At 38.8% G+C, this 14,813-nt stretch overlaps 1 protein-coding gene across 1 annotated transcript in view; it reads right to left on the bottom strand.

The window, feature by feature from the left end:
* PIK3C2G (phosphatidylinositol-4-phosphate 3-kinase catalytic subunit type 2 gamma) overlaps nt 1–14,813 on the bottom strand; it is a 252,077-nt gene that overhangs the window by 194,811 nt on the left and 42,453 nt on the right. Inside the window, exons 4-6 of the mRNA XM_072849919.1 lie at nt 12,345–13,101; nt 5,529–5,611; nt 1,868–2,025 (exon numbers count right to left, since the gene is read on the bottom strand). Coding sequence (XP_072706020.1) covers nt 1,868–2,025; nt 5,529–5,611; nt 12,345–13,004 — 901 coding nt within the window. The 5' untranslated portion in view covers nt 13,005–13,101. The remainder of the gene's footprint in view (nt 1–1,867; nt 2,026–5,528; nt 5,612–12,344; nt 13,102–14,813) is intronic.

Raw genomic sequence — 14,813 nt, 5'->3', positions numbered from 1 at the left:
AGAGTTGATTACCATAGATAGCTTGGGTTTTGTTTTGGTTTGGTTTTCCCCAGGGAAAACCTAATATGTCAATGGATTCAAAAGTTCCTTCTGAAAATTTTCATTTTCTTTGCAAAGCCATTTTTCTTTTGCTCAGAAAGTTACTTTGATTAAATGTTTTCTACCAGTTGTACTAGTTTTAAATGTCTAGCCCTTTGACAACTCACTGTTCTAAGCACCTCCTCATAGCTGGTTTGACATGTAAAATACAGTGCTTATTTTCAAAATTTATGCACACCAGAAAAAGGAGAATGGTACAGAATCTTGAATTAAAATTGTAATGTGTACTTTTTCAGGTCACTCATTGGAAAAAATCCTGAAACTTGCTCGTATCATTCATTTGCACTCCACAGATTCATTTTCTTTTCCTTGCTCTGCAAAATTTTTTGCATGACTGAACGATTCTTTATGCTCTTTATGTTAGATGGGGCAAAAAAGTGTACTCCCTCCCTGCCTCCCCTCTTTGAATGTATCTTATTGTTTACTTCGCCTGTAAGCAAGTTTAGGATAGGGACTGTTTCTTATATCCCCTTCAGTTTTAGCTGGGCCTCCTAAAGCATTTTTGTTAAGTTATGCAGACTAAAAATCGAACAATCTGTAAGGTAAACAATGCTATATGATAAAAAATTTGTCAGTAGTTCAGACTTCTGCATTACAGTGAACCCTTGCCTAGCTGATGGAAGTGCTGGAAATACTACCTTCTGGTCCAAGCATCCAGAGATCTTTGGCCCTTTGTTTCATGGAATCCAAAAAATATTGATTCAAGATGATTCAACCTACTACTTTGCCTGGCTTTCCAATAAATATTTAGATGCTCCAAATACAAGTAACCAAACTTGTATGAATAAAAGTGGAAGTCTTGGCTATTGTATTTTGAAGATGTATTTTTTAATATATGTTGACTAAAATTCTGTAGAGCTTTGGATTTTCAGCTTTCAACCCATCGAACAAACTAATACTTAGCCTGTTACAGCCAAATAATTCCTTGACAACTGAAGAAAAGATTCATAAAAAAGTTTATCACTTAATGAAGCTGCACAGGAAGGGGGGGGGGATTTATTTTAAATGTATTTCATTTTTGCTTATGTGGCTTAAGAGGCAAAAATTACCAGAGCTGGAATCAAATATTCTCCCATTCACCACAGATACAGGATGCACTGGAGCAGTGGTAGCTTCCCACAGTCACTAGTGAGAGAATAATTCAGGTTGGGAAGGATCTCAGTAGGTCCATCTACATCCAGCCTCCTTCCCAAAGGAGGGTCAACACTGAATTCAGGCCAGTTTGTTCACGGTTTTGTCCTGTAAGATCTTAAAAACCTCCAAGGACGGAGACTTCACAACCTCCATGGGCAAACTGTTCCAATTCTTAATTATTCTCCTTTTCTTTATACCCAGTTGGAATTTCTCCTGTTTCATTTATGACTGACATGTACTTTCCCTGACTTGTACATAATCTTGGCTGCAGAGGAGCCTTAGCAACTGCAGACTCTTAAGTCTTGCATTCAGAAACAGAGTCAAGGCTATGAAAAGTTCCACACCTATATGGGGATTACCCCTACGCTTTAAATTAGGCACAAGCTTAAATTCCTTCCAAATCAAAGTCTGAATGTTGGCCCATTCTCAGACTGCCAGAATTGGTCCCAACTGTTACTAAAGTAGATATCTACAGATCACCAAGGTTTAATATTTAATGTGATTTTAATTTTACAGCAAATATGCTGAAAATGTTTGACAAAGTATGCACTTGAGACCCACATAAACCTTGTTCTCCAAGTATCTTTCCGGATAACAAATGCATTTTTAGAATATGGACACCTCAATCACTTACCATGTTGTGTAAGAAGCAGAGGATATGGTGAAGAATCTGTCCAAACACTGATTCTGAACTTTGATTCACCAAGGATACAGTCTGGGAACCTTCTCACGACACTCCAGATTTTCCCAGTGTTTGTCTTCAAGTCAAAAGCAGGATAGGCATTTCTTATTCTGAAAAGAACATGTGATGAAATTATGTCTAAACAGGTATGCATTTCAGCTCTCTTATAAGAGCAAAACAAAAATTCTACAAGATACCTATAATAATAGTACATAGTGAGTTGTTAGGAATAAAATTTTGTGCAGAGGGGAAAACGGTAGCAACTCAAACTTTGTTTTTATGCATTAGTGAGATAACTACATATCAGATACCATACATATAACTAACATCTTTTACTTAATAGGAAAACCATCAGTAAAATCTTCGTGAACTTCACAGAATCACTGCTGAGCTTGACCTCAGTGAAGCCAAAAGGAGTTCAAACACAGACTTCAGTGTACACTGAGCACAGTAGAAACAAGGATGCTCAAATAACAGAGTTTTAACATAAAACTAACTAAGAGCACATGCACAGACAGCTGCGACTAGGACATCTGGTCAAAATTAATACAGGAACATGCTCTCTATGCAAAAATCTTAAGTCCCTATTTTCACAGTGCTCTAGAATCCAATCTGAAATCCTCATTACTAAAACCCTAGGCATTTATGTAAATGTATGTAGAGCCATAACTGTTACAGTCATTGAGTCCCTCTGATATATCATTACCTATAAAATATATTGCCCCTCCTCCTTCCAATTACCAAAGACTCACAGAAACTAATTCCTCCTGAGGTACCATTTCCTAATGAACACTGGTCACAGGTATTACGCCTGTCAGCTGAGATTAAACTTGCTTTTTAAGCAAATATACTTTGCAGCTGCAGGTAAGGGTACATATTATACCAGCTGAAGCTTTACATTTCACTAATTCGCCTGAATATTTTAGTAGCTAAACTCAAACATCCTGTACTAAGCATACTGCATTCTTTTTTGTTTGTTAGTGCAAGAAGCATTTTGTAGCTTCTGAGTTGGCAGCACTTTATAGTGTCTCTGATTACAGTGTATTTTGAGCCATAGTTCTCTCACAAAGTTCATTACTATGTTACCTCCTGCCTCAGGGCTGCCACCCAAGTCCCTTAAACAACAGGATGAACTACTCTTTTATGCCATGTATTTCTTGAGCATGAGAAGTAAAAAAAGCCTAGGTTTCCAAAATTAATAATCCAATGAAGCAGCCCATTTCTTATAATGAAAAGCCAGGGGGCATGATGTTTCAGTGGGGCAGGAGAAAATGGAGCTTGACAATACCTCCAGTACGAGATAGATTTATACTCATAGTAAAAAAATCATTATGCTACAGAGGCTGCTTTGGTGACCTACGTAGTTGATGTCAGTCTATTTTCTTTGTGAGCAAGGTACACATAAAGCTTTGCCCTATTACCAAATTCACTCTTGTAACCTGTTTCTGTAAGAAGGCCAAGGACTGAATAAGACTGGAAACTTCACTACCTTTCTCCAGGATCAAATTAATGGGCTATGTACACACATGGGCCATGAATCACCTCCTCAATTTACTGGCAGTCATTTCAAAACAAAGTGAACCTCATCTCCTTCCCTACCTCCACACTACCTATATTTTAGGATAATGTGGGGACAGAAATTTGCTTTTTATGCTTTTCAGATAAAAATGCATTCAGTTCCAGAAAGTGTTGCTCACTTATGGCCATCTATTGTTTTCAAGTGATTAAAGGGATTCTGGCCTGAGCAGGTGGGCAAAACATGCTCATCGCAAAATTTTGAAAGGTTAGGTCTTCCAAGGCATAACTGAAGTACTACACAAGTATTACATGAAGAAAATCTTGTGCTACTTGCTTTCTGTGCTGCGACAACTCAACATATGCAGAAAGTACTAAAATTTGTAGGGATATGTTATTTCACAGCATTTCATAATGCTATGTATTTCTCTGCAGTGCAGAGCACATCCTTGAGGTCAGTAGGAGATGGAGGAACTCTGCATTTTGCAGCACTGAACCCTGAGACTATCAGCTTGGCATCTTCTCATATCAAACTCTCTTTAGGATGTATTCTGAAGCCACCCATGGATGAACATTCACTATAGCTATGTCGATAATTGTAGAAGTAACCTGATAAAGGGATTTTGAAAAATGCTTTACAGTTGTGTACAATGAAATGTTTCAATTATAGATTGCTACCTGTACAAATATTACCTAGAGAAAAACATGATGGGTTTCTATTTGAGCTACATGCTGGAGGTGCAAGTCTGCATGACACAGAGTTTGAATTATACATCTTGCCTCTGCCATATAAAACTGCCAGTTATTGAGATTCTTTGGGCACTGGAAGGATGCTCATTCGGCAAGACTGAATACGTTAGTTATTTGCAAATTTATGACATTTTTTTGTCTTTTGTTTGCTGTGACATTTTGTCCTACGAATGCTTTCCCATTTATTTGATAGAAGAAAAGCAAAGGTTGATCTTATTTTCTTTTTAAGAGCATTTGCTAGTGATGCACACTAAACAAGGTACTGCAAAATGGGAATGGCTTAATTCTATTAATCTTTTTAGCCCTGTAAATAAACTCATCTATTCACAAAAAAATCAATAGGAAGCTTTTCCTATAATTAGAGTGCAAAGTTAAATGTAGAATGTTTGGAAATTAAAAAAATCTGAGTATCTGAGAGGGAAACCTGTCACGTGGAATGTGCCTTCATGCATCTGATGTTAGTAGAATTGGCTTGGGGTTCAGACTGATGAACTGTGGGAAAAAAAGAAAACTGAGACGCATGTGAATGAGTACATTTTGAAGCTGACCATCCACCCCGTATGAATATGTAATATATTCACTGTTAATTTCAGGGCAACATCAAACTGGATTTTTTTTTTTTTCTTTTAAGAAAAGCAGGCTTGGCTGACTTTGAATACAGTCAATTCATTAAAGTCCAATTAAAAAAGCAAGCAGCATTCCATTTTCCAACTACTTTTCTATGGGAAAAAGCATGCATTTGTGCTAACAACTTGATAGTGTGATCAGTGAATATCTACAAAGGAAAATGAATCTGCACAGATGGTCTAAAAACTTGTATTTCTTAGTGCTCTTGGATTTCAACACAATTTCTTCCAAAGAGGAAGATTAGGAAAGTAAAAAAAGTTCTATCCCATTAAGCCACACTATTAACTCTAACAGTGAGCAACAATTAAGGGAGTTTTTGTCACTTGCTAAGTCTCACTTTTCATCATGACAGTACATAGTAATTCTGTTCTCAGTCAGTCAGTTCCTCCAATTCTTTTTTCCTGCTCTGAGCTACACAGGCACTAATATTGTCCAAGACAATGGCAGAAAATGGGTCTTAAGTTTCACACAGTATACACCATCAACACTGAAGAGTTAACTATACTTACCACTGATAAAGGGGACAGCTAAAGGAGAAAATATTTTTGGAATTAACATTCCTTTGTGGATTTTAATCTTTAAACCAAAATTAGGAGCATTTCCATATTTAAGTAGATACTGGAATTATGGCACTGTTCAGGAATCCAGGGATAACCAATCCAATTAATATAAATATTTGAACTGTCATAGTTGGCTGTATAAAGTTTTTTTCATTACTTACTTCTCCACTGCATTGCAAAAAGCAACTGTGTTTTCATTACTTCCTTGATTTGCTTCAACCAGCTCGATAGACCAACCTGTAGCCTAAAAATACCAAAATGACACCAGAAGAAACAGAGCTCAGTTATTTAGATAACAGAAGCAGAAGGAGGATAAGGCTAGCCTTGCATTCAGTTCCGTGAGAACTAACTTTCATACCTTATCATCCCTCCCCTGACTTGATGGAGCTCCAAATAAGCACAAATAACCCCGTTTTGACTGCACTCTAAACGCTTTCAAAGGAAAAACACAAAGTCACAAAGCAACAGCTACCCTGGGTTTAACAATTATTTTTTCCCCTCTGTGCAGAATATAAGGAATTCCAGACAAAGCTTTCAAAACTCACCTAGTGTCAGAGTACAGATAACTCTAAATGCAGAAGATGTATGCTTAGTTTACAAAAGGGAGAGGTGACAAAATGAAGCTTATGCTGCAGTGAGTTTTAATCCTTATTTTCTCTCTTTCTGCCCTGGAAGGATGCTCAGGATCCCTTCAAATTCCATAAACCTGTCAGGTAAGTCCCTAAGACTGATAACAGGAAGCCAGTGTATTCTGTTGAACATGAAAAATCCTCAGACACTTTCTCTAAACTTGGAGAGCACAGGTCTGAGCCACTATTTTGGGTCAAAGCACCCCCTTGACTGTTTGCCATAGTACCCTTCAGTCAGAACATTACCTCCAGGAAAGAGCTTAATACTATTATATCTGCAAGCCCATTCTACTGTTGTACATAGAGACATGTACAAGACTCGGCTGAGACACCAACCTTTAAACCCCTTCAGAAAGAGAAGCAACTAATGACATGCCACAGAAGAGGAAACTGAGGTATGACAAAAGGTGTATTTTATCATTTTAATAACAACTTATATACAAGTATGTACATTTATAAAAATTAATAATAAATAATAAACCAAATTTAAGGGGTTTTTTTGGACAAGGAAGTGCAATATGCATTAAAAGATGCAGGCTGGGAAATTTTAGTTAGAGTTTAAAAGATTGGATGAGTATAAAAGATGAAAGTTCTGTTGGGAGGTGGCTAGTGGTGAGGTCTCAGTGTCAGAACTGAAAGCTCAGAAGGTACAAACCTTTTATAGATACCATCACTCTTGGGTCTCATTGTATGTAGTATTTTCATTAACCACAATAGCACAAGCATTAGGAGAGTGCTTATGAAATTTAAAGATAATAAGGGGGCATCATCAATAGAGGGAAAAATTGAAATGTCTGGCAGGAAAAACAATAGATAACCCCGAGGGTTGAAATAAGAGAGTGAAATTAAATTTAGCAATACAAATTAGTAGTCCATCACCCTCTGATTCTAAAGACTGCTGAAAAAGCTCCTTCAAAAGTCACTGAAAGCATAGCACCTCCACTGGTTCATTTTTTTTCCACCTTGGTTAGACACCTACCTTACAATTTACCTCAGCAGACAGTAATAAGAACTTCTGTTAGAGGTTCACTATTTAGAAATTATGAACAACTTGGTAACAGTAACGGCCTCCCAAAATTATGTAATCATAAAAAACACAAAACAAAACCAAAAAACAACAACAACAACAAACCATTCCTGATCACACTTACATCAGGGTAGACAGTTTTACAAAAAGATATATTGACAAGGCTCTAGGAAGTTTGCATCTGGGATGTTGTGTACCCCTACATTCCAGAAGGAGGAATTCAAGCCATAACAAGCTCAGAGAGACATTGCTGTGTTTGTGGGTGACCTCTTCAGCCAGGAGCAGGAGCACAGCTCGCAAAGCACAGCAGGCAGGTAAACCTGCAGCAGTTGTTGCAGCAGGGGGGCAAAGGGAGCCCAGAACCTTCACTGAAGGCTACACAGTAATAGTGATGACATACTACATGGTGCAATCTTCATCATAGGGTGCAGAAACTGCCCCTGTAGACAGTAAAGACTTTGACCCACACAGAGCTCCAGAGGAAGGATGCTGCAAGCCCAGGTCTCTGGCTTCAGGGCTTGTCTGGTGCTTCTCCCTGGGGCTGGGGACAGCAGTGGCCTCGCTGGTGGGAGCTGTGCTCTGGCTGTGGTGCCAAGCTGCTGGTGAAGGAGCTGCAGAAGGAGGTGAGCAGCCAGGAGGAGGAACAGGAGATTGACAGGGACTCTACAGAGCTAAGGACCACCCAAGCCTTGTGCTGCAAAGGAGGGACAACTACGCTACAGTAGCAGTGGATGGAGACTCCCACAGGAGGGAAGGCTGGAAACTTGCTGCTTCCAGCAACACAAGGTAGCTCCTTTTCCACCTGCAGTTCTGTCATTACAGAGCAGGTGCAGTGCCCTGGAAAAAGTGCATGGAAAAAGACAGAGAGTGGATAAATGAAAAGCTAAGAACACTAAGCCACAGGTAAGAAAAGGTGAGGCTGGGACATGACATTGAATGGGACTGAAGATATTAAAAGAGCAAAACTGCATTTGGGAACTGAGGAAGGAGGAACAGAGAGGAATTAAGCAAGGACAGGGCCAAGACTGGGAAAGGATGAAGCCACAAGAACATGGGTACGGATCCTCAAGTTCATGGCTGTGACAGTGTGCTGCCCCCCCACCAACCTGACCTTTATCTCCCGTAATCCTGCTCAAGCGATAACCACCAGTGCAGTAGTAATGGATGCATCTGGTCGTGATGGCTGCATCTGGCTCCAAGTGGATTTGGGAGACAGACAACGCCACAATTGCCAAGGGCTATTGTGCAATGCGCCCACCTAACCACAGTGAAGAAATTAAAATCTGTGGTTGGTATGCAAATATGACTATGAGTCAATCATCTTACCCCCATAAATAGACAGCAGCCCAGGGCCCGTTGAGCTCTCCTGCACAGCAGTGGGCTGCACACCAGGATCTCCCCTCGAGTAAGGACACCTCTCAAGGCTGCTCCTCGAGGTTGAGAGATTCCTTGACGCAACAGATCCTCAGTAAGTGACTAATGGCATGCTAAACTTTGAAACCTTGGTTAAGTGATACAAAGAATTGATTGCACATATATAATCCTTTAGACATAAACTGTTGACCAAGTCTGGGACTAGGATTGGATCCAGCAGCACCTGGACTCCTCTCTGAGAAGGAGTTTAGAAAGCAAGGGGGTCCTTTCCGAACCTCATGACTCAATGGGAGGGTCTCCCTGACAGTTTTGTCTGACCCTGTCCTCTATGCAGTAAATAATCAAGTGTACCTCACCATCGAATCTTGTTAAAACACTGTTGCATTTACCATTGAATCTTGTTAACTCAGTTTTATATCAGTAAAGTATATTTTTGCTTCTCTCTTACAACTGAAGTGCATCACTCCATCTGCAACAATAGCTTGAAGAAGAATGTGATTAAATAATTACTAAAGGATGGCAAAAGGAGCTTGACAGACAAAGCTGGAATCTGGACCCTCTCCTGCAGGAGACAAGTAACACAGGAGCCCTCTGCCTCTCTGCACCTTTGCTGGCAGCATTTCTGAGTGAATCCTAATGGCAAACATGCATCCTGTGTAGACTAGTAATAGCCAGAGGGAATTAATATACTGTTGCTAACTAACTCAAATTAGTTCTGGTGGCAGAGGTGTGCATAGGAGATATATAGTTCCAACTCCATTGGTGAATCACGTGGATGAGAGATTTAGTTTTGTCATCTCTCTTTTCAGGTGTCCAGAAACTTTAATTTCTTCCTATTGCATATAAAGGTAAGATATTAATTACACGATCACACATTATTTTTCTATAGGACTTCAGTCTCCACTCATTGCAAATATCTGAAAGTGTGCAGTGTACAGACGGAGAATTGCGTATGGAGAGAACTGATGACAACAGGGATAAAGTAACAGAGTGCATCCCTGAACAAATGGAATCTATCTTTTCCCATCCACAGATTTTTCACATTATGCTAATCAAGTCATCTGCACCATCTTTCCCAAATATGAACACTAATTGTGTATTTCTCATTTCTGGAGCACCCAAACTGAAATAATGAAATTTGGTCTGATGATTGGGCTTGGGTGAAGAAGTGAGTCTTGCTAGTTATTCTGAAAACATTAGATCCTAAATACCATAGATGGCGCAGCCAAATCTATTGGATACTTTTTCGGTTGTATTTCAGTTTTCTTTATAGTACGGAGAAAATAAAATTTCTTTTCACAGGGATGTTATGAAGACAGTTTCTTTAGTATTTTTGAACATCTGACTTGGTGATGACAAGGCCAGAGAAAATTAACTTTTCCTTTATTACACTGGACACATTTTGATTAGTATGCATTAAATAAAGCCTAGGGCCATACAACTGCATCCAAGAGCTAAGGATCAGAATGACAGTATGGTTTCAGCAATGTGAATATTTCATCTTGCATACCTATGACCTATCTCAATGCTAATCTCCATGTTTCAGCATCCTTTCCATTTCACTCTGTCTGCAGTCCTGGTTCTCATCTCCTACTACTCAGATGCATCACTCATCCTGGACCTCACCAATCCAATCTGTGCTCATTCTTTCTTTTGCTGTGGTGCTCCACTTTTCCAACCGTTCTGAGTGTCTTACTTGGCATCAGCCCTGTTACCCCATAGCCCTTCTTATCTTTTCCAAAACCGCCAGCCCAGTAGCAATGAGTTACTTCTTCACAGGCTTTTTTTCCCCTTCCCTCTCTCAACTTGCATTCTTATCTTCCCTTTCTTACCATCTCAGGGTTCAGTTGTCAGCCCCTTGCCTTGGTTCTCTTTCTATCCTCATATGGCTGTGTCTCCCTGAAGGAATTCCTGGGACCACACTGATTTTTCTGCTACAAATCAATTCTCTCCTCTCTCCCATTTCTTCCTCTCCTAGCTAAACAGCTCAAATACTTCCCTGACTTAATCAAATCCTCCCACACATTCGATTGTAGTCGCCCTTGACTCACTCATCTCTTCCCTCCCCTATAATTCTCTCCTCCTCCGTCACAGAAGCGTTTGTGCCTGTTCTTATATGCCTGCTTCCTCTAGCACCTCTTCTTCCCATACCACAATTTAATCTCCTTCTGCTCGTTTGTATCCCACTATTTTCTACTTTTCTCATGAGAAGGCTTGTTCTTTTCATCATGATGTCAGGATGCTTTAGTTTTCCTATCATAAGTAAAAAGCAACAACAACCTTTTGTCTCTCCACCTATTCACCCCCTCCCTCTTTTGTATTCATCACTTAACTTCCAAAATGTGTTGCCCAGGATTACTCTTAAGAGTTCCTGTCCTCAGATATATTCCCTTCCGCCCCCTCCTGCCTCCCCATCTGTCTGGGTCTGCATATGTTTATTTCTATAGCTCTCCCTATTCACAGACATAGAAACAACTCAATCAAGTGCCTCTTCCCCTTTGCTTTATGATACTGTGATCACTGGGAGTTAAAAGCAGAAGGTGAACCTAAACTGTCTTTTAATATTCACAGTGCAGAGGTATGTTGTAGGCTATTTCAGGATTCTTATAATGATTCAGAATGCTAACAAGGACTAGAGGAAAGGGAGGATTTATCATTTTCTTTTTCCTTCTCTATGTCAGGATTTTGAAAGAAGGAAAATGAGGAGAGATATAACATCAGAGAGAGTCATGGGAGTCCCATAAGACATCATTATTAAAAACAGCAAAGCCACGAATGGAGCTATGAACACCTGATGGAAGGAGGAAAAAAAGATAAAGTATTTGCTTCAAAGAGACACCTAAAGACAGAGTGTATGTCATAGGATCTGCTTCCACAGTTATAGTAAATATGTCTATTTTTAGAAAATAATTCTATATGCACACATAAGTGCATGCAGAACATGGTGAAGGCAGGACTTGGTATGTCTCATCTCTCAGGATCAGGATATGCCAGCCAAACTAGACACAGAGACAATAATCTGGCTCAACAGAAAAACAGATTCAGTATAAGGTATTGTTATTTTAAATCTCAGGTTTCATATCAGACCATACGAATTTGTTATCTTATCTCTTTCAAACACATCTTACTCTACATTTCTGTACTTATCCCTCTGTGGTAGTTTTATGGTTCAATGAGTGATAAAATGAGCCTACTGGAGCATTCTAGACCATAATCTAGATTCTCTTCTGGTGTAAAATGGCAAGCGTCCATTAGAGTCAACGGAGATACTTAATTTTATACTAGGTGAGGAACTAGCCCTATTACTTTAAAATGAAGTATTTTTTAATAGGTAGATTGCAGAAATGTGTTGCCATTTTAAGTATAAGTTGGTTAAAATACGAAACAGGTAGGACACAGATTCTGCCAGTATAAAATCCTCATTAGCTAGCCAGAGTAGGCACCTTCCCTTCAGAAGTCATTTTTTATGGTCTGCTGGGTTCTCTTCTGATATTAGAATCAAAGGAAGAATATGGTTGGATGTTTTCATACTGTATAAAAATCTCTTAACTAATCATGCACTGTTTGTTTGAGGGCATCCTCCTTGTAAAGATATAAAAATCCTGTGGCAAATTCTGACTGCCAAAAAATCAATTTACACAATTATTGGAAAATATACCTGACGCTTCCCTACATCTCTATTGGAAGTAGTAAAGGCCAAATAAGAAGCGAGTAAGAAGTCTCACAGTTGCTTTTGGCCAGCTGAATCATAAGACACATGACAAAAACTCTCTACAGGAGCAAAAGCTTTTGCTTCCCCCAAGGCATAGGTGTTTTCTTTTTCATCAGGTCTTTAAATCAAGTGCTTTTAATCCATGTTGCACCAGTGTGAGTGAATATACAAAGTGCAAGGACACAAACAAGAATAAAGAACTTTAAGCACTCTTAATACAATAAAATTTAAATACCTCTCTGTCATGCCCATAGCTGCTGGTCCAGGTAGGTCCTACGATGAAACTTCTGGAAGTGTCGGTTAAACAAGCTTCCCCATTTCCACCTTCATCTCTCGCTTCTTGTCCAAATGGATAGTTGTCTAAGAAAACAGGATATCGAGCATCTACATTGTCAAAGCCTATCTGGAAACTCAGATTTGTGTTGCCTCTTTCCACATTTGAATCAAACACATTTGTGACTGGAGTTATACCATTCCCTCCATAGATTTCTCTCTCTTGATTGTAGGGGTAGGGATCCACCAGAGAGAAGTTTCTGTAATCAGATAGTAAAGATGATCTGAAGCCAACGGTTGGTGACACTGTGCCTTGTTGCCAGTGAGAGATAGGATTTCCAGGGTAAAGTTCACCATAAGCAGCTAGAGGCTGACCACAAAACTGCTGGTCAGGCACATTCAGACCAAAGACATCTGATGGGAAAAAAATTTCTTCATGATGATGTGAATGTGATGAACCATAAAAAAAATATTCATTGCTGACTTCATCAACTATTCGATCGAATCCTAGACGGACCTTTCCAGCAGAACCAGAATGGTACATTGGGTAAGATGCTTGGTCCCCAGCCTGTCCTTCACAAAAATCATCATGTGAGAAAGGCATCATCCCAAAGTATGCCATGGCTGATTCTTCTCTTCGGTCTTATTAATTCTCAGGGAAGTCTTACAATAGTTCCAAGGTCAAGAGAGTAATGTTCAGAACTGGAGCTACATACCCACTGAAACCAAGCACAGAATAAAAGTTAAACCCAAAAATATCTAGTATAATGGAAGCAGTACACTTCTTTGGTCCTTTTTTGCATTAGGGCTTTCTCCACAGGGTGGAAATATTTTCTTAATCTGGAACTTGAATAGTCTTTTGCCTGATCCTTATTTCCAGACATATTTTTTATTATTATTAAATTATTATTATCCTGGACTCCTAAATAATAGCAACAGGATGCCTGACATAACTGATCTAAATACTGAAATACTAATTCTGACAAATATTAAAGAAAATCTCTATTATTTCCATTATTTTACACTTGCATAGCACACAATGCAGGAATCTAAAACAAGCAGGTAGGAAAGCTTCGTATTAATGGTCGCTTTAACAGCAGTTTCATTCACACCTTCCTCTTTTTTTGTGCCTCAAATTTCTTCACATTCTACCTCTTTTTATCCTAGTGTAATCAGGTGAAGAAAAGTTAAGTCAAAGAACATAGAAGACATGGATCTCCAATTAATATTCAAAATACTACACCCCAAAAGCTTGAATATGGTATACATAAAGGAAAACAAATATAACAAAATAAGTTTCAGCCTTTTTTATTTCTTTGTTTTTCAAAACAGATGTATCTTCAAAGCCTGAGGTTGCATCTTTTTTAGTAAATTAACAGGCAAGGGCATGAGCTTCTGCAGAAGCTCACCATCATTCATGCTGTTACTAGCAAACTTCCTGATGTGATTTTGGCATGTGCCAAGTAGTCCCATGGTTCAGATGGGCAGCATGTACTGGAGACTGCTGTCAGTAGGCATGAGGGTATCTTTTTTTAAGGAAGAGAGCTTAGTTCTAAAATAAAAATCTATTCTGGGCCACTTGCCCTCAAGGCCTTGGCCTACTTCATTTACAGATGTAGCCTAAAAACACAAATGACACCGAATAGCAATACCATATAAAGTACACAGTTGTGCTGGGTACTTTATCACATAAAAGAAATAGAAACATTTGATTTAATAATCCAATAAAAAATGTATTCCCTAGCAGGAAAAAAAAAAGAGATGAAAAGTGTGCTCAGAAATTGCTAAAGCTTAGCTCCACAAATAGCTTTTGCAATATGTCCCCAAGATCTATACTGTATTAGCTTAGATAATAGCACCTTGCAATGAAAATCTATATTACAACAGAAGGTATTCATCACAACTTTATTTATTTTTGTTTTATTTGAAGTCAAACTCTAGGTGACATAGGCTCCTGTCACCCACAGTGAGGAATGAGAAGAGAAATGAAAAGTTAAATAGGCTGAAATGAAATCTCCAAGTTAGAGGCTGAACTACTCTTTCAAGCACTCAACTTAGTGATTCCACGTGTTGTGTGCTTTGGTTTGCTTTAACTGTGCTAAAAAAAAAAACAAACAAAAAACACCCCCAAACCAACCAAACCAACATTTATGAAGTTACACTAAGCCAGATAACCAAAACAATGCATACCACTTTGAATGGTGATCTAAGCATGAACTTCAATTAAAGTCTCTGCACCTCTCTCTCAGAGTGAATCCTGAAGTTCACTACATTTTTAGATTAAGATGACATCTTTTTTGCAGAAAAAACTAATAAGCATAGCAATAAGAATTTTTTTTTATTAAATTGTCCTAATTTACAACTTCCTCTCTTTCTCATTTCTACAGCAGGTGAATAAAAGAAACAAGAAAGAGAAGGATATATCCATTAA

The sequence above is a fragment of the Ciconia boyciana genome, chromosome 1 (assembly GCF_034638445.1).
Source record: "Ciconia boyciana chromosome 1, ASM3463844v1, whole genome shotgun sequence".
In the NCBI taxonomy this organism is placed as follows: Eukaryota; Metazoa; Chordata; class Aves; order Ciconiiformes; family Ciconiidae; genus Ciconia; species Ciconia boyciana.
The sequence above is the reverse complement of the archived record's forward strand: the minus strand, read 5'-3'. Positions and strand labels throughout refer to the sequence as shown.